Source organism: Arachis stenosperma, chromosome 3 (assembly GCF_014773155.1).
Source record: "Arachis stenosperma cultivar V10309 chromosome 3, arast.V10309.gnm1.PFL2, whole genome shotgun sequence".
NCBI lineage: Eukaryota > Viridiplantae > Streptophyta > Magnoliopsida > Fabales > Fabaceae > Arachis > Arachis stenosperma.
In genome coordinates this window covers 143,843,720-143,863,721 of record NC_080379.1, presented here as the reverse complement: position 1 = coordinate 143,863,721, position 20,002 = coordinate 143,843,720, and the positions used below count along the sequence as shown (strand labels likewise).

At 31.5% G+C, this 20,002-nt stretch overlaps 1 protein-coding gene across 1 annotated transcript; it reads left to right on the top strand.

Annotated features, from left to right (window-relative positions):
• Positions 1–8,401: 8,401 nt before the first annotated feature.
• On the top strand, positions 8,402–13,936 carry LOC130970384 (CBS domain-containing protein CBSCBSPB3-like). Its single transcript, XM_057896458.1, has 14 exons — positions 8,402–8,646; positions 9,079–9,247; positions 9,334–9,466; positions 10,118–10,255; positions 11,245–11,323; positions 11,430–11,549; positions 11,721–11,787; positions 11,932–12,037; positions 12,116–12,174; positions 12,388–12,494; positions 12,577–12,707; positions 13,024–13,106; positions 13,197–13,286; positions 13,397–13,936. The coding sequence occupies exons 1-14, from the start codon at positions 8,516–8,518 to the stop codon at positions 13,592–13,594; spliced, it is 1,611 nt and encodes a 536-aa protein (XP_057752441.1). The 5' UTR covers positions 8,402–8,515; the 3' UTR covers positions 13,595–13,936.
• Positions 13,937–20,002: the final 6,066 nt, after the last annotated feature.

Here is a 20,002-nt window from a genome sequence, read left to right as displayed (position 1 = left end):
CCCGCAACTTTAAATTGAGTCTTCAAACCTGTGTCAATGAAAGGGTGAAAAATTTTGGGGGTGAGAACAAACCACACGTTCTCAGCAGGACGAGAATATCATCAAAGCAAAGAAATACTTGCAAATAGAATTATTTTCATTATAAAACAGTTTATCCTTTAAATAACCTTTTGGAAAAGTTTGGTGAAAAAAACTTACTATGAAAGGTATTTAAAGAAATTCCTTTAATTTACAAATCAGTAAGATGAATAGTTTAAAGAAACAAAAAGAACCAAAGACATGCCTAGTGACTTCCTATCCAACTTACCTCGCTCACTCCTATCCAAATAATACATACATTAGAATACTCAGGCAACACCTAGTCTACCTGCCTCAACTTTCATTACCACATACCAAAAACCACCCTCATCCCGCCTCCACCAAAAAAGGTATCTCAGATAAACATACACATACAAGACAAATAAAGAAATCACAGGTAGAATTCAAGTACAGCAAGTAAAACAAGTAGCAGATAAACATGAATAAGCAATTAAGCTAACCAAAACAAGTGCACACTCAATCAAAATATACAAATGCATATGATGCATGCCTGTCCTATAGCTGATGAGTCTCATCTTTCGATTATACAGCCAACCCGACATCTCCTGGTAGTTAACCATTGGACAGTCCCTCTATGCACGCATCCCCAAGCTCAATAATAATATCCATGGAGTCAAACTCTAAGCTCAATAATATAATATTCCATGGAGTCAAACTCCAAGCTCAAATTATATAAATATGCATGCCCATGGGAAACCCGGGAAGTTAAAGTGCCCGCTTACATCTTGCGACAGAGGGTTAATAGAGTATCGAGTGTCAACTTGGAGCAAGTGGTGGCAAGTCACTGCGTCTACCCAGAAAAACTCGTATCTCAGATAATTCAAATAAATAAGCCATATGAATATTTCAATCATAATTCATCAATATCCACATCATTCTCAATCATGTCTCATTCATCATAAATATTGTCATCAATAACATAACCATTATCATCAATCACAGTCATCACCCCACATCACTATAATTAACTAAAATCATCACCATACCTCAATTATACTTAATCATTATCCTCTCTCAACTTTGAAATTATCATCAGACCTCAATCAAAATCAATTGTCACTAATCACACCTCAATTTCAAATATAACCTTCAAATAACTCACTAAAATTACCTCCAAATCAACACCACACATTTTTCATCATATTCCTTAAAACAACTTTCTTCCTCTTAACTCTTATGTTCATTTTCATTAAAAACCTGAAACTCACTTTTCTATTCCCAAACCCTTAAATTTATACTCAATTTACTATTTTAAAGTTTTTGGCTAGTTAATCAATATCTTCTCATTATTAGAAATCAAATGAGTTTAAAACCACAAATTAACAAAATCATAAGAATATGATTTTATTTAATAATCTTTAAAAGCATTCAAAACATACCTCTTTTATTAAAGTTACTCAAATCAAAACTATTTTTGAAATCACAAGCAAAACTCCTTCAAATTCTTAGAAAAATTCCAACAGCACCTCCTCTAGAAACTGTAGTTTGCCACCCATCACGGATCTCCTCCTTTTCAATCTCAACTTAACAAAATCAACATTATAAATTAACATTTTCAAATCCATTATCCAGAAATCAATAAAGAACCAATTTCAATAAAAGTTCAAAATCAACATATTCAATCATTTTCGCAAGAAATTTCAAAAATTGACAAATCAATAATCAATTCAGCCACAACTTCAATCACAATAGAAAATCATTTCAATCACAGATATTAATTCATTTGCATTAATTCACTCAACTCATCAGGTATTCAACTCCAAATTATTTTAACTTTAAAACAATTCCCTACCTCGATGTCGTAATTAAGAGAAACTGAACGGAAGGCGGGGTCGTGATGTGACGATTGACTGAACCGCAACCAGCAATGCAGCAGCTTAATTCCTTCGAATAGAACTAGCAGCAGCGTCGGCAACTGCCTCGAATGGCGGTGGCAGCTGAATAACTCACAATAACAACTTCATTTAACAAAATTCTTTAACGACAACCCTCAAACCAACAACGGAACAACTTAAAGAGAAATCAGGAATAAGGGTAAGGCTCACCAGAACAACGGCAGCTCCATCATTGGTTCTCCAGCGACAACAGTGTCGTCTTTGGGTGTTAGAGGTGCAGCGGTGGCGACGAGAATGAACGGCGACAAAACACCTTCCTCTCTCACCCACGAACTCCCTTTCTCTCACCCGCGAGCTCGACAACAACACCCATGGGAGCTCTGCGCGAAGCTGACGGCGACCCAGAGCTTCAGCGACGGCGATGGCTTTACGAACAGCGACTGGGCGCAACGATGACATGCGATTCCATCCTCCTTCATGGCTCTCTTTCTCGTTTCAATTCTAACCTTCGCGACGGCCTCTCTCTCTTCTGGACTTGGGCTCGACGGCGACTGCTACACAGCAATAGTGGTGCGCGACGGTGGAGGCGAGACCCTCCGGCGCTAGTGCGTCCTTCCTCTTTTCCCTCTTCTTCTCCATTTCCCCATCTCTTCCTTTTTCCTTTCCCGTTTCTCCTTTTTCTTTCTGCCTTTTCTTTCTTTTTCACTGTCTGTATGTGTTGGTGTTGTGTATGTGTTTGAGAAAAGGGGGGTAGGGTGAGTGGTGGTGAGTATGGGTAGGGTTAGAGTGAAATTAGGGTTTATAATTGGGAATTTAGGGTTTAATTGGGGCAAATGTAAAATTAGGGATTTTAGACAAATTGGGATTTGATAATTTTAATAAAATTAGGGTATTTGTATTAACTTGAAATCTATTTTAATCCTCAAAATTATTTTAAAATATTATTTGTTGTATCAAAATATTAATTGGTTTAAAATCAAATTCCTCTAATTGAATTTATAAGATAATAAGATTACTTTTTTTATTCCCAAAACTTGAAGTATTAAATCATAAAAATATCAATTATTTAAATTAAATCACATAAAAATTCTTGTCATCCATAACTACTAATTTTTGTAATTTAAATCTAGAAAATAATTCAATAATTATAAAATTAGATAAAATTCTAGTTAATTATCAAAATTTGATTTAATTAGTTTTAATAAAATAATTTCTGAAAATGAAATTTCTAATGAATAAATAAATTAAAATTAACTCATAATAATATTTTTTTTTTAAAAAATTGGGTCTTACAATTTCGTAATTGACTTCGAAGTTCTCTTCACTGTTGTTGTTATCTTCTTCCCAATTTATATCCCGAATTCATCAACATTAACCTCCTTGCCAACCACGTCCAGCCTCGTATGCTGTTCAAACTCAACATACAGTTCTATCATTGGCACATGAAATCGGGTTTGTTGATAAATATAGAACATCTGCTGTATACATGCGTCGTCAGTGATGAACATTATTTGAAACTGCATCAGCCTACCAAATACTTGTATAGGATTCTTGTATAAAATGTTGCTCACCCTCTTTAAAATGTGACTTTGTATATTCTCACAAGAATCATTTTGCAACTCTACAAAACTCATGGTACATGGAATAGCAAAGGAAAACGAATATTCACAAACAAAAGTCACTCCTTCGTATGTGTTTGGTATAATCTAATCGTTATAATACACTCATAAATTTGCAATACCTTTTATAACCTTAACTTCATTTAACCTAACTTTTTTGATACTATTAATTGTCAAAAAACTCATAAGTATGAAAGAAAGAGAAATGATGATGAAAAACACGAATGAACAAAAATAAATTGACAATAATATTTATAGTTAAAACTCTCATTTATGATATTTTTTCTATATAAAACGCAAGCTATGTTTTACAATTTTTGAATAAAAAATATTAAAACATTGAAAACGCTTTACTCCTTAAAGAAAAAATAATAAAAGCATATGTAAAATGCAACCTATATTTTGTAGGTTGCAATTTTGAAAAATTGTGCAAAGGCCAAACGTGACCTGCGTTTTGACTTTAACATCGAATTAATATAATTATTTTACACATATCTATTTCAACATCAAACACCAGATTCCTTTTCATAAAAAAAAAAAAAATAATCAGCCTAACAAATTTGATATTTAATTTATAAGGTGAGCAAATGTCGTGAGTTGGTGACATTGCGTATAAAACTACGATCACTGATGGTTAGTATTTACACGATTAAAAGAATTGATTTTACACGAAAGAGTAAGCAAGATATATAGACTATAGTAATAATCTATAATGATGCATTTCAAAATTATTAAAACAATTATATGATCATTTCAAAAAGCTATGAAATTTATCTTCACATGACTTTATTGGTGTGGTATATATGGCATTATGCAAGTATAAGTCGTTTTGCTATTGACAGTTGCCTTCCAATATAAATATTCTCAATAGATTTGGTATCTATTATCAATAATCTTGTTCCATTAATAGACATGAATGACTAGTCATGGTTGATAGCGCGAACATGGTCCATTTAAATAATGGAACCAAACAGTACTTTTTTTTTTCTTTTTACCTTATATGGTATCAATTGTAATGTCAAAAGCCAAAATAGAATAACGAATGGAAAATGGATAGTGTTTGCGTGAAGTACTGAAGATTGGGACCACGCTAACACCAACTCAAAACAGCATTATATATATTCCCATACACTATCCGTCTATCCGATCAAACGGCCAAACCAAATGATTTCCCAAAATAATACTTCATATTTTTAATGGAAATTTTTATGCAGGTACTTACGAAATATTTAAATTGGTTCGTTTCCAATCAACTTTAAATTGGATATTTTAGTCTTCAGCAACCAAAACAACAGATATTTTAGTTATTCTAATAAATATTTCTTGTTCTAAGAAAATTTCATAATTATTTTCGTCAAACAGATTAGCGAATTTTGTTGTCATTTTCAATATACGTATTAAACAAATAAATATTTATAATAAATTTTATTATAAAATATTTAACTTTTGAAATATATTTATATTGTTATAAGACAAATTGGGAAAGACCAATATGTTTAGAGATTTTTAGAACAATTAAAATTGTTAAAGATCAAAGTATTTTATCCAAACATTTTTTAAAAAACTAATTTTTGAATGTTTACTCATTAAATTAATATAAATTTAGAGATATATACCGTGATCTTAGTAATAAGATTTCAATTTAATTTTTTTCCTGAGAGATATCTAGTAAATTAATAGATATGTTAGCCTCATAATAAAAGTATGTGAAAGTTTAGGGGTAATATTTTTATTAAAATTTGGTCAATACTTAATTATTAAAAAAAAAATAAATAATTCTATCACTAAATATTATTTTATATCATTAAAAATATTAATGTTAATTAATTAATGACTACACATCACAAATTCTAATAACTTATCATTCCTCAAAAATACTCAACCAAAAATGAAATATATCACAACCCCCGGGGGCGCCAAAGTTAACATATAAATAAAAGTTTAATTGATGATATATACATGGTGGAGTGCTATTCATTAATTAGCGAACATGTTTAAATATCATTAGAAAAAGCTAATGATCTTACAAAACCATGATACAAAAAAAAAAGTTTTTTTTAAAAGATTATTATTATTTTCTTAACAAGTATGAACACTAAAGGAAAAGTTGTCAGCAAGTTGAATTTATAATAAGATTGTATTTATTATATATTGGGAATGTCTTTAGTGGCTAAGATTATAGTGGCTAAGAATGATTAAAATTTGACCCATCTATAAATACATGACATGTAAAAATTGAAGAGTAGCATGCCGGTTGGATTTAATTACCTTACATGTTAGGAATTACTGCAAGATAAAAAAGTGGGCTTTTTATGTGAAAAAAAAGTGGATAACACTAAAAACTAAAAATTTATTAAATATTGGATTAATAAAAGCTTTTTAATTATTAATTTATTATCTATTATCTATTATATATTACTAATTTTACAACTAAAATATGTTATATATTACTTTCTTATTGTAATTGAAATTTAATCTTTTTTTTTTAAATTAGAGTGTTCTCTCTTCTCAAAGATTCAATTATTTTAAAAAGAAATTAATATTTAAAGGAAGAGATATAAAATTAATTAATAGTTATATTGACAGTTATAAAATTAAATTAAAATTAATTTTTTTAAATAATTGAATCTTTATTCTAATTAATTAATTATTAATCACAATATTAACATTTTCTTCAAATTATATATAATAAATATTTAAAAAAAATATAAAATTATATATTAGAAAAATAAACGATAAAAATTTGAAACTAAAAAAATATACATATAATAATAATAATAACATATTTTTTATGTAAATAATATTACGAGATTATTTTTTAATTATACTTAATTATAAATTTAATGTATTTTTATAGTTTTATGAATTTATTTGAATTATATTATTTTATTAATTTAATTTGTTGTTGAACACAAATATAGAGAGTAATAGAAAATGAGAAGAAAAAAGAAAGAGAAAGATAAAGAAGAAAGAGAGAGGAAGAGAGTTTGTTAATTTTTAAAAAAATATTTTATTTTAATTGTAAGTTGTAATAAAAGAATATCTTGTGAAATTTTTTGGTTTGTCAAATTAATAATATAAAATATAAATTATAAGTTATATATAGAGAGGAAGGATAGAGAAGAGGAAAGAGGTAGATAAGATGATGGAAGAAGAAAGTTTATTAATTTTTAAAAAAAGATTTTATTTCAATTTTAATAAAAAAAAATGTTATGCGAGTTGTTAAACTAGTAATATAATATAAGCATGTTTTAATTTCAATATTTTAATTTTAATTTTAATTAAAGAATGTGATATTGTATATTTTGATTTTAGAAAATTAGTAATATATAATAAATAATAGATAATAGATTAATAATTAGCGAGTTTTATTGACCCAAGATTGTAATGAGTTTTTAGTTTTTAGTGTTATCCACTCAAAAAATACTAATAGAATTTTTTTTTCACATAAAAAGCCCACACAATATACACATAATTTTGGTAAACTCATTTCTTACTTTACTCATTCCTAGCATATAACGTGATCAAATCTACTAACAATCTACAAATTACTCTTTACATGTCATGTGTTTATAAGTTAGTTAAATCTTAGCTATTTTTAGCCATTATAACTTTAGCCACCAAAGATCTCCCCTTATATATTAGTAAATATTTTAGGTTATATTTTATTAATTATTAATAAAATACAAAGATATTTAAAAATTGGACAACATAATAAAAAGTGAAAATCTTTTAACTTAATTAATATACTAAAGTATTCATCTATGTATAGTCAAAAATTAAGAAGAATCTAAAAAAAATAATAAGCCAAATTAAATTAAACTAAGAATTTTATATTAACAAATAATATACAAAATTAATAATATATTAGTAAATATTTATAAAATAATTAAGAATATTATATTATCTTTTCCTTATGTATTATTGTGGCTAGAAGCGTTAAATTACTCAGAAGCTTAATAGGTACTTTAACTAATATTTTTAGAACATTTTTTGATTGAATCCAATTATTTTAAACTTGCATATATTAGTATTACATTGATGATGAATAATCTAGAAATAAATGAAACTTAGTAATAATTACCTGAGCTGACTTTCAGACAAACTAAAGTTGACTGTATGATTGTTACCAAAAAAGCCGACTGCAGGATCCATGATGTATCTGCATGAATTGATGCACGTGCTGTCCTATCTTCTTCTTCAAGGGAACAAACAATATATTCAAATTTAAGGACATATTCTTTCGGTTGATAATTTATTTTATTAACTTCTAATTTTTAGTTTATACTTTATAGTGCAATATTCATAATTTTTTAAAATAAAAAATAAAGTAAAACTCACATCTTTATTATACTTGATAAATTGTTTAATAATTTTTATTTGTCGAAATAATATAATAAAAAAATAAAAAATACAAGAATTAGCCAATTAAATTGTAAACTTAACCGAAATTATTAAAGTAAAAAACTATAAAAATATAATTATATTAAATATATAATAAAATTAGTTATTAATATATATTAAAATATAAAATATATAAAGTATTTTTGATAAAAATAATACCACAATCCACCCGAGGAGAAGGGCCAATAACAATAACAGGTGGATACACACAAATCACAACTCTAAAACCTTTCTATTTTTGCAATCAAATTACAAAATTGACAATCAAATCCATTTCTCCCCTTTCTTTTTCTTCAAAAAACAACAAAAATAATAACTCAACTGAAAACTAGCGTAAACAGAATGCTGATAAAAAACCGACCTATATAAAAACAAAAAAATTATACATTCACCTGGAGAAGCAGAAAGCATTTGCAGAGGTCGAAGACCGGCGGTGGCGGTTAGAAGCGGCTGAATCCTAACGTGCTTCCTTCGTGTCGTGTGTTATTTTCTCAACGGAATATTCCGTCGGTGAAGAATTCTGATAGAGAAGAGAAGAGGAAGATAAAAAAGAAAAGAATGAGCGGTCACATTCCTCCTGCTCCGAGGAGGAACAGTGTGCACAAACGGCCTCCACCAATGTCGAACAAGGCCGTAAACGGAATCACAAGCGAACCTCCTAGCAAGGCTCCTTCTCCGCCTCCTCCTGAGTAAGAACCTTTTCCTTTCTCTTTCTTGTTCTCATCCTTTCGTTCGACATTCTCTAAGATAGAACAGAGAGACTGTTGTATCGTTATTATGTTATATTATTTCCATGTTCTGATTCATTTGCGCATTGTTGCGATTCGTGAATTCCGTTGAAGTATGAACGGATCTGTGTAAATCCACACCAACCGTTATAGATTCTTTGCATGGACAATGTAGATGTAGTAATATAGATTTAGCTTATAATATTATACTATAATTGATAATTGATGTTTTGATTTCCGTTCAGTTTTTGGATTTTTTTATTTGATCTTTCCGGAACTTAACGCAGTTACTGTAATTTACGTTTATGATTACTATTTTGAACGCATCTGCTTCGCATCATTGTTGATATACCGTTAGCTCAATTTAATTTTCTTTTGAATATAATTGTTTAGGCTTGATGAGCAAGAAAGGACAGTGAGGAAGCTTAGATTGTCAAAAGCCCTCACGATACCCGAGGGGACTACCGTTTTTGATGCATGTAGACGCATGGCGGCTCGGCGAGTTAATGCTGTTTTGTTGACTGATTCGAATGCTTTGCTTTCGGGAATCATGACTGACAAGGTTTATTATGGTGTTTGCATGTGTTAATTAAGAGATTAAGAGATTGCGCATATGAATTGTTACAAGCTTGTGTATATTTTGTTCAGGACATTGCTACTAGAGTTATATCTGAGGGTTTACGAACAGATCAGACGCTAGTGTCAAAAGTGATGACTAGGAATCCCACATTCGTGACGTCAGATACTCTGGCAATTGACGCCCTTCAGAAGATGATCCAAGGTTACCATTATTACTATTCTCTACTGTGGCACCAATGCATTGTAATAGACCAATATATAGTTAGACATAGAGCGACATTAGAGTCTATACTCTGTAGTGTTCAATGCTAATAATTTTGTTTACAGAGAAATAATGTATCAGAGGTCTATTGTCAATTTGTCATTTTCCTTTACACCATTGGTGACTTCTACATTACATATTTACACTACTTGGTGGTTTAGTTTCAGAGATTATATGCACTTCTATCATTTTTTGTCCACAATTTTCTTGGTTCTTACCGTGACTTCAATTATATTATTGATTAATGATTTTCCTGCGTAATATTCTTGCTTTTCATTGTATTCCTTTACTATTTGTATCATTATTACATCAGGCATAACTCTGAGTTACTTTGTTGATTTTCATATTATCATCCCATAAACCAAAAAGAAAAAAGGAAGGGGAAAAACCATGGTTTTATTGTGTTCTTTGACATATGATTCTTTTTCACCTTTATTACTTATGTTTCTATACCTAGCTGTTGCCAAATTGTGAAAAAAATTAGGTAGATGTTTTAAATAACTTCTCGTTTTATTTACACCTTGTATTAATTGACTTATAAATTATCAATTCATAGCATGACGTATATAACTCAATTTTTTCAACTGATAGGTAAATTTCGGCACCTCCCTGTTGTGGAAAATGGAGAAGTCATTGCCATATTGGATATCACCAGATGTCTTTATGATGCCATATTTAGGCTGGAGAAGGCTGTTGAGCAGGGGAGCGCTATTGCTGCCACAGTTGAAGGTGCTGAATGCCAATATGGTAGCAATGGATCTACTTATTAACAATTATCTGCATATATACTTCTTATAGAATTGATTGTGCACGAATTTTCTGAATTGCATTATTTGCACCCACTTTCATGCATGTGTCTTGTTAATGTTGATAATATTAGTTGTTGAATAAGAATTTTTCTCCCAAAATACTTTCACTTCTCTTACTCATAAGCTGACCTGACTGTTTCTTACAAAACCTCAAGCTTCTTTAGCCTGCAAGTGGTCGTATTTTTTTGTTAGAGATAGTTACCAAATTACTGCTTGATCTTGCTGTTATTTTTCTCTTAAGAGGACATCTAATTCTACATACACATTCTCCCATGGACTTTCTCTTCCTTTTTGCTGCTAATATATGTTCTTCTTATCGGAAAAGTTCAATGCGTTTATTTCAATTGCTTGTTTGGTTAAAATTCCCAAGGTGAAAATATTCTTGCTAGACATTTCCCTTTTTTCTTTTACTTCTCTCAAAGTACTTTAGATATATCTTGCATAAATATTTTTGCTTTTACGAGAAGTACATGAAATTTTGCAAGTTCAGGCATTAACGTAGAGTGTTGCTGTATGCATTTTAATTTTTAAATTGATTTGAGTGGTTAGCATATGTTTTGACCTCTTTTTTAAGTTGTGCATGTATAAATAGTTTACTTCTGATGTGTGCTTATCGATATTTAAATGACTTGGAAATTTCCATTGTTTTTTTTTTTGCTCCATATTGTAATGATGATGATGCTAATTTTAAATTGATTTGAGTGGTTAGCATTTTAATTTTTAAATTGATTTGAGTGGTTAGCATATGTTTTAACCTCTTTTTTAAGTTGTGCATGTATAAATAGTTTACTTCTGATGTGTGCTTATCGATATTTAAATGACTTGGAAATTTCCATTGTTTTTTTTTTTGCTCCATATTGTAATGATGATGATGCTAATTTTCTGTTTTGATCATCGTCATCTTATCAGGTCCAAATGCTTTGATGGATACACTGAGAGAGCACATGTTCAAGCCTTCCCTATCAACTCTAATAAGTGAAGATACAAAGTAATTTCCACATTATATTTTCTTGCGTGTTTGTTTATATTGTCAGTAGGTGCTCATATAATCAGATATAAATGTTTTACAAATCTCTATAGCATTATGTTTCTAGGGTTGCTTTTGCATCGTTAGCAGATCCTGTCTACGTAGTTTCATTAAAGATGCGGGAGTTGCGTGTTAATTCGGCAGTTGTTGTGTCACAGTCAGGAACCAAGATTCAAGGAATATTGACGTACGGTTTGTTTTCAAAGGCTTTATTCTTCTCTTAGGACTCCATGATATGGAATAACGGGCATTAACAATTGTATGTTTCTTTTATAAGACCTAGTATGAATGAAAAAAATGGATCTAGATTTACCTTTTTGAGAGGTATTATGTATTGTGCTCTAACTCTTGCATGCAGTTCAAAGGATCTCCTTATGCGTGTTGTGGCCCAAAATCTTTCTCCTGAGTTAACTCTAGTGGAAAAGGTTGGTATTTTATTATTTATTTCTAGCATAAAGAGGCTTATTGGAGGAGATGCTATTTCTTCTGGCAGTTTCTTATTTTTGCTAGGCATTGAGAAATGATTTGATTTTCGTCCTAGGTTTTATATTTCTCACTTAATTTTTTAGGTGATGACTCCAAACCCAGATTGTGCCACCCTAGACACAACAATTGTTGACGCACTGCATATGATGCATAAAGGGAAGTTCTTGCATCTTCCTGTTGTAGACAGAGGTGAGCTTTGCTTCCTCAATTTCATAAAGAAGTTTTATAATTTTTGCCTTGTTTTGCTGACTATTTTTGTTTCTTCAGATGGATATGTGGCTGCTTGTTTGGATGTTTTGCAGATAACTCATGCAGCAATTTCCTTGGTAAGTTTTAGGTTCGAGATACTCATTTGTAAGAAAAACTATCAGAATTTGTACCTTGGGTAATCTTGTAGTCAGTCTTTATTCTCCCAATCTCCCTAATCATAATGTTTGTATAACTAGTGTCGTGTCCTAACATGTATGTTATCTTATTATGATTTGATTTAATAATGTTGTACAGAGGTCAATTTCTGATAAGTATGATATATTTTATAGGTTGAGAGTAGCACTGGAGCTGCTAATGATGTAGCGAATACAATTATGCAAAAGTTTTGGGACTCGGCTCTTTCTTTAGAGCCACCAGAAGATTCTGACACTCATAGGTATTTTGTTATACAGATGATTAGACACAAGATTTGTTTTGTCCTTATTTGTGAACCATCCTATATAATTATTTGATTGCAGTGAACTTTCTAGCCACATGACAGCAGATGGCACAGAGAGAGGGAAGTCTCCTGTGCAACACATAGACTTGGGAAACACATTTTCCTTTAAACTTGAGGATCTCAATGGTCATGTGCATCGATTCAACTGTGGTGAGTCAAAGCATCGCTAGGACTTGAATCTAAATATTGTGTTGTGTTCTTGGATCTTAGTCACAAAATCGTGTGCAATGATATAGCTGCATGGAAATAGATCCTTTCTGATGTGAAATTTTCACATGATCTAGTGTTTACCGATGTTCATCATTGATTATAAAGTTGCAGCCAAGTATGAGACTTACAAGTGCATTCAATGATCAATGGGGAAAATAATTACATGACAAGATAATGGGAAATTTTCATCACTCTTCCGTACTCGCTTTCCATTCTTATAAGAACTTTCAAGTATTTTAACTTGCCTTTATTGTAGGTACCGAACATCTAGATGAGCTTGTATCCATAGTCATGCAGAGAGTTGAACTTAATGACGAAGAACAACGCCCTACAATATTGGTGTGTTTTCTGCTACTTCAAATTCTTCTGCATTTTGGCAGTAGGATATGTATTTATTATCACACTGATGTTTTATTATCCCTAATATAGTACGAGGATGATGAAGGTGATAGAATTATTCTAGCAACGGATCATGATCTTGCTACTGCTGTCGGCTATGCTAGATCTTCAGGAGCGAAGGTGAAGATGTTTGCTTATACCAAATTTTCAATTTTGAAGATGTTATATGGGGGGTAGTTCATTGGAATTCATTCATACATCCTAATAAAAAAAAAATCTTTGTATTTCAGGCTGTAAAGTTGCATTTGGTGTTAGGCAATCCAACCAAATCAGAACCACGACCACCACAATCCGATACAACTACTACTACTACAACAGTAACACAGACTCGTAGTTCTTCTCTTTCCATGCGATCTGGTATTGTTGCAGGTGCGATTGCTGTAACTAGCGTTGGTGTGTTTGTCTACCTAAGGAGCTGCAGAAAGTGATGTGTTGCCAGTATGAAAAAGTAATACAACATAATCAATCACATGCTGCGAAAATTCCAGAGTTCCATTGATACTTATGCGCTCATTACAACAACGGAAATTTTGTCTGATGAAATAGGTGAATGATGTTGGGGCTCTCTAGTCCCGTGTCCTTTTTCTTTGTCGGTAATATTCATCACTTGTGGTCAAGCTAGGTTTATTTAACAAAGATGGCTACTTATATATCTCTCTCTAATGTAAGTGCAATTAGAAATTCCTTCTCCTATGTATAGGTGATGACGTAATGTTTTGGCATACAACAATATTCAGAAAGGTCACGACTTGCGACTTTCTTAAAATTTCATAAAGGAACTCCCATCAAGGTGGAATCTCTGTTTTTTAGCTGTTCTTGCCTCTGTACCTTTATTAAAAAATATTTTATTTAATTATTTTTGGGTCAGAATTATCTATTTTTTAAGAGAGAATATTCACATGATGACATCTTTACATAAAGATGGTATTGTGAATCATTAAATGGTTCAGCTAAACATATTTGATCAAATATATCAATTATTTAACTATTCGTAAAATTATCTTCATGTGAAGATGTGATTACGAGAATATTTATCTTCTTTTTTCTAAATACTAAAGCTCGGTTTAAATTGTGTCTTGAAATATAAATACGGAGAGAGACATAGATAGAGATTGAAAAAAATTCTCTATATTTTGATTGATGAAAACATAGATATAAATATAGGTAAAATAAAAAAAAAAATATTTTTTTCACATTTTTATATTAAACAATCCTCGATTTTGTTTTACCTCTACTCCTCACCAAATATCATCAACTCAAATAAAAAGTGCAAATCTAAGAATATAACATCTAAATCACATTGTCTTTCAAGTAAGTTTTGTATTCAACTTCTAGACTGGATAAAGTTTTTTTCTTTTTTAGACAAAATCTTTTCTCTTTTCTTGTATTTATCTCTGCATTTGTGTTTTATAAATAAGGGTAAATAACGCTATTAAACCGAACCGAAAAGAACGTAACGCAATTCACCCAAAGCAGAAATTTTCACGTGAATCACCCAGGTAGAATTTTTATACAAATCGAAACAGTATTGCCAGATTTATGATCCTATATAAATCGAAAGAGTTATGGTTGAATTATTCATTATCCTAGTAAATCTAAAAGGGGTGATTCGATTTATGTGGACGTACACAAAATTTTCATATAAATCTATAGCATCCGTTTCGATTTATATATATAGCACCTATCCTAGTAAATCTGATGGAGCCAATTCGATTTATGTACAAGGGGCGGCACATAGTAAATCTATGCCCCCTGTTTCGATTTACGCTTGTTTTGCCACCCATTGTAATTCGAAACACCCCCTTTAGATTTACTAGCAAGTTCACTATAAATATAGTCCGAAGAAGAATGTTTCGAACTATACCCCACCACCCACCAAATCCCAACCAAAAATCCTCAGTACTTCAAAAAAATTAATGTGATGGGGGATAATTCAGATCGACTTTATCGCTTAGACGGAGTTGTTCACATTGCAGGTGTCATCAATGAAGAGATTAGTATGTGCTAGACTTTTTTTTTAAATTAGTGTTAAATATTTCACGTTTATTTTTTCAAAAGTAGTGTTAAAGTAGATATAGTGGATACGTATAAGTAAGAAAATTGTTAGTAGTGAAGATTATAAAACAACTGGGTTGATTTAATTTTTAAAAAATAGCATTAAGATAGATAGAGCGGGTAGACTAGTGGCTTAACAATGTAAAGAGGTGTAGCCGAGGAAGTTAAAATTTAAAATAGTGGTAGAATAAGAAGGAATAATTTGAGTGATGTAGACTGTTAAGAAGTTGGCCTTAATTTTCTTAAAAAAATAGTATTAAACTAGACTGTGAAGTGCATGTATGGCGGCATTTAGATATTATTAAGATTAGTGAGTGAATATCGAAATCATGAGTTGGGCTGGTTGCATAAATTTTTTTTATAAGTATTAGAATTATGTTTATTATGCCCAGTATCCTGAATGAATGAAATGATATTGTGTTTGTTCCTGTTGCTTGATCTGACTGCGTTCATATGAGCAGTAGGAATAATTTATTCTTATGTAGATATGTTTCCATATGGTGCTGACGAAGAAATTGTTATGTTGTTTATGCAGCCTCACCGATGTATCGATAGCGTGAGGCGACAGCAGGGTATGCGATTTGATGACAGGATCCTTCCATACTTGTAAATGGCTAGTTTATACCATCTTGTGAAGCTGAACGAGATCTGGTTTAGATTGGATGAGCCGTTGATCAGTGCATTCGTAGAGAGGTGGCGTCCGGAGACGCACACGTTTCATATGCCATTCGGGGAGTGCACGATTACACTGTAGGACGTGGCGTACCAGCTAGGGTTGCCGATAGATGGGCAGTACATTAGTGGATGCTTGACGGAGTTCGAGCGGTACATCCAAGGCGGTCGTGGCTTAGGTGTGGTTCGAGGCGCTACTAGGTTTATTGCCTCCTGCGGACTGCATCGATAAGTTTACAGTGAGATGCAGCTGGATGCAGGAGACCTTCGGGGAGATACCCCACGGGGCCGATGATGCCACTATCCACCTCGGTCTTGGCATAAGCCGCGTTCACCAGTAGCCTCCGTGCATCCTTGCCCTTGAAGATCAGGGCAAAATTGGCAGCCACGTGTCGAATACAGAATGCACGGTAGGCAGCGGGTGGTAGCCAACCATCGTCAAGCGCCTCTAATGCAGCCTTGATGCTGTTGTGACGATCCAATATCACTAAGATGCCTCGCTGCGGAGTGACGTGCTGGCGGAATTGGGTGAGGAAAAAGGACCATGACTCAGCATTCTCACCCTCTATAAGTGCGAATGCAACAGGTAGGATGTTGGAATTTCCGTCATGAGCAATCGCAACAAGCAATGTCCCCCCGTATTTCCCGTATAAGTGGGTAGCATCGATACTAACCAACGGCTTGTAATGCCAAAAATCCTCAATACATGATGGAAATGTCCAAAAAAGACGGTGGAAGTATGTTTGGGCTTCATCCACCTGCCCACCCACACACACAGGACTCGTCCTCAGAACTGCTACACTACCCGACATCGTCACCTGTACACCTAGAACCCATCGTGGCAACTCACTGTATGACTCATCCCAGTCTCCATAGATCTGTGCCATTGCCTTCTACTTCGCCATTCAAACCCGCCTATAGGTTGGTCTAAAATCGAAATGTGCCTCTATCGCATTCAGCAGTACCTTGATGCACATGGTAGCATCAGCTCTAACCATTGGCATTATGAATGCCGAGATCACATGATAGTCGAGACTCCTATGGTCACTTGATATCGAGGTGGCTAGACAAGTATGAAGGCCGTTGTACCATTTCACCTCCCAAATCCCTTTGCGCTGCCGAAGACTTATTCGAATACACCATGCGCATCCATTGCCAAACTCCTTACACTTCCCATAATACTTGCGATAATCAGACTCAACCACTTTTTACTGAACCCCACGTCGGATGCTATAGGTCTTTACACTTAAGACGGCCTCCTCTTTGTCCTGAAACTGTTGACTGACCTAAAACTCTGTTACCCCCACCGCCTTCCTATGTGCCTCTAGCCCCAAATCCAACATGTTTGCCAGGAACCGCTTGCTCTCTCATGGCATCCAAGTCCAATGTGAAAAAGTGAGGTGGGTACTGCTGCATTCCTGAACTGGACCCTCTAGCACCACCTACTGGATTGCTCCCTACTATATCTTCGCTACTCTCATCAGCAATCATGTCCGGCTCCACATCGTCATCCTCATCATCATCCCGCAATACATCATCTACACCATCTGGTGAGAAAGCATGCAACGAAACTGGTGCTGTATCAATAATACCTACTTCTCCGTCACCACTGCGGTTTAGATCCGCTACGAAGGATGGGGATGCAACCAACATTGCCTCAGGCGCAATCACAGGCATCGATGATGAGGCACCACTTGGCCTCGAAGTAGAACAGGCGGTCGCTGCAACGGCTTGGGGATTCCGGTTCGAACCGGTTGAGCTGGAAACCACATCCACAAGCTTGGCCAACAACTCGTGGGTCCTCACCTCCGGAATCTGCCTACGATAGTGGAATAGAACTTCAAAATCTTTGTCACTACCTATTACTAACGAATCATACTTTACCTCATCCCGCAAAACTGAGATCGAGATTCTATAAAATAATTTCTCAACTCGTTTCACGCCTTGCAACCCCAACTTCTGGATTATAGAATTCAAGAACTCATTGAAACTAGTTGAAGTTTCAAAAAAAGACTGAGAAGATCCTTATCAGTGAACTTAATTCCTGACCGTGTTTTTTTCTTAATCAATCCTCTATAGTGTACTAATACTACAAAGCTCTCTTCATTAGCCATTGTAGTTTTTAGTCTCCTTCATAACTGCCCTTGGTTCTATATTTATAGGCGTTGGCTTCCTATTAAATCTAATCAGTCCCATTCGAATTACACCATCACACCCCTTATACATAAATCGAAGGTGAATTCTATGATGTTGAAAGAAAGATTCTTCTACATGTGTATGTTTGTGTTGTCAAAAGGGTAGTGTGACAAGTGTTTAGAAAGAGAGTAATTGAAGAGACAATATTTGACATGTTGTAAGTAAAATGTAGTGTATTTTGTCTTATGTAATATGTAAATGATGTATTGATTAAATAGGCTAATTATATTTATGTTAATTAATTATTAAAGATAATATTGGACCTTATATGATTTTTTTATTTTTGGACTTTTTAAATGTACGTTTTCTCTTTCCAAAAATATTAACTTTACGTACAAAAATTTATTAATATTTATTTATTTTAATATATTCCTTTTTTCTTTTTTGATGACTTAGATATATTCAGTTTCACAAATATAAAAATGTATTTACATATTTTAACCAACAAAAAAATATATAACTTTACGTATTTACATACGTTTAAATTAACGGTAATATTTATATATATTTAATTTAAATATTATATCAATATATTTGTCAATATTATTCTAGGTACATATAGATATTTATAAAAAAAATATTATTCAAACACCACATATTCTTGACATCTTATAAAAATAGTTTGTTATTAATTATTTATATATTTAAATTTTTTTAATTAATAAAACATAAAAATTATATTTAATTGTTTAAAAAATATTGATGTCAAAATAACATTTGTAATACTGCCATTTTTATGGTGCAAAAAGAGAGAATATATATTTTGGGAGAGTTGATTTTTTTTAAGAATGAAAATTGTAATAAGAAATTTTGCTTTTTGTTATAAAAGAAAATTAAAAATAAATTTAATTTTAATATAGTGTTAGTATAAAATAATTTTATATTTACATCTAATGACGTAACACTACATTAACAAAAATAATTACTTTTTATATACGGTGCAAATTGTCATCCAAGAGACCAAATATAATTACATGACTATAGAAAACACATTTTACACAGTCAATATATCAAAATTAAACTCACTAAAAATATGTGCACCCAAAATTTGTATAACATTAGACATATAGGAAAGCATGGTAGACACAAAAAAAAATATAAGAAAATATAGTTATTTTTCGGTATTATGTAGACGATATCTTGTTATTTTGTTTGCATTAAAATATCTATTTACAGTTGTTTATAAAAAATAATTAAAAGAAAATTTCAAATACTAAAAAAAACTTTTAATAATTAATATTTCAAAAAAATTGTCTAAAAAAATTAAATACTTCAAGTTATTATTGGAATATTTTAGATACAACCTATTAATTATAATTAAATTAGTAATTTTTTACAATGAATAAACTATGTTATTGAGTGAATATTTAATATTTATTATTTTATTAAATAAAAAAGTATGTCTGAACAGATTTAACAAAACTATATGATTAGTTTTTTTTAGGGCATAGAAGTGTGTTGAAAAAAGATAATAATTTTTCTAATATATATTATACATTCATTAATTTAATTTAAAATAAATATTAATAAATTTTTGTGTGTAAAAATTATTTTTTCAGATGATATTTATTATGTAAATAAAAATAATTAATTGAATTTTCTTTTTTAATTAACATGAGTTGGAAGAAAAATTATTAACTTAGATGAAAAATTAATAAAAAAGAAAAATTCAATTAATTATTTTTCTTCCAACTTATGTTACTTGAAAAAGAAAATCCAATTAATTATTTTTATTTACATAATAAATATCATCTGAAAAATTATTTTTTACATACAAAAATTTATTAATATTTATTTTAAATTAAATTAATAAATTTATAATATATATTAAAAAATTATCATCGTTCTTCAACACATTTTTATACCCTCAAAGAGAAACTAATCATATAGTTTTGTTAAATCTGTTCAGACAT

Coding starts and splice junctions, on each gene's coding strand:
- LOC130970384 (XM_057896458.1), top strand. CDS start 8,516: ATGAGCGGTCACATTCCTCCTGCTCCGAGGAGGAACAGTGTGCACAAA. Junction 10,256..11,244: donor TATTGCTGCCACAGTTGAAG/GTGCTGAATGCC, acceptor TCATCTTATCAG/GTCCAAATGCTTTGATGGAT. Junction 11,550..11,720: donor AAGATTCAAGGAATATTGAC/GTACGGTTTGTT, acceptor TCTTGCATGCAG/TTCAAAGGATCTCCTTATGC.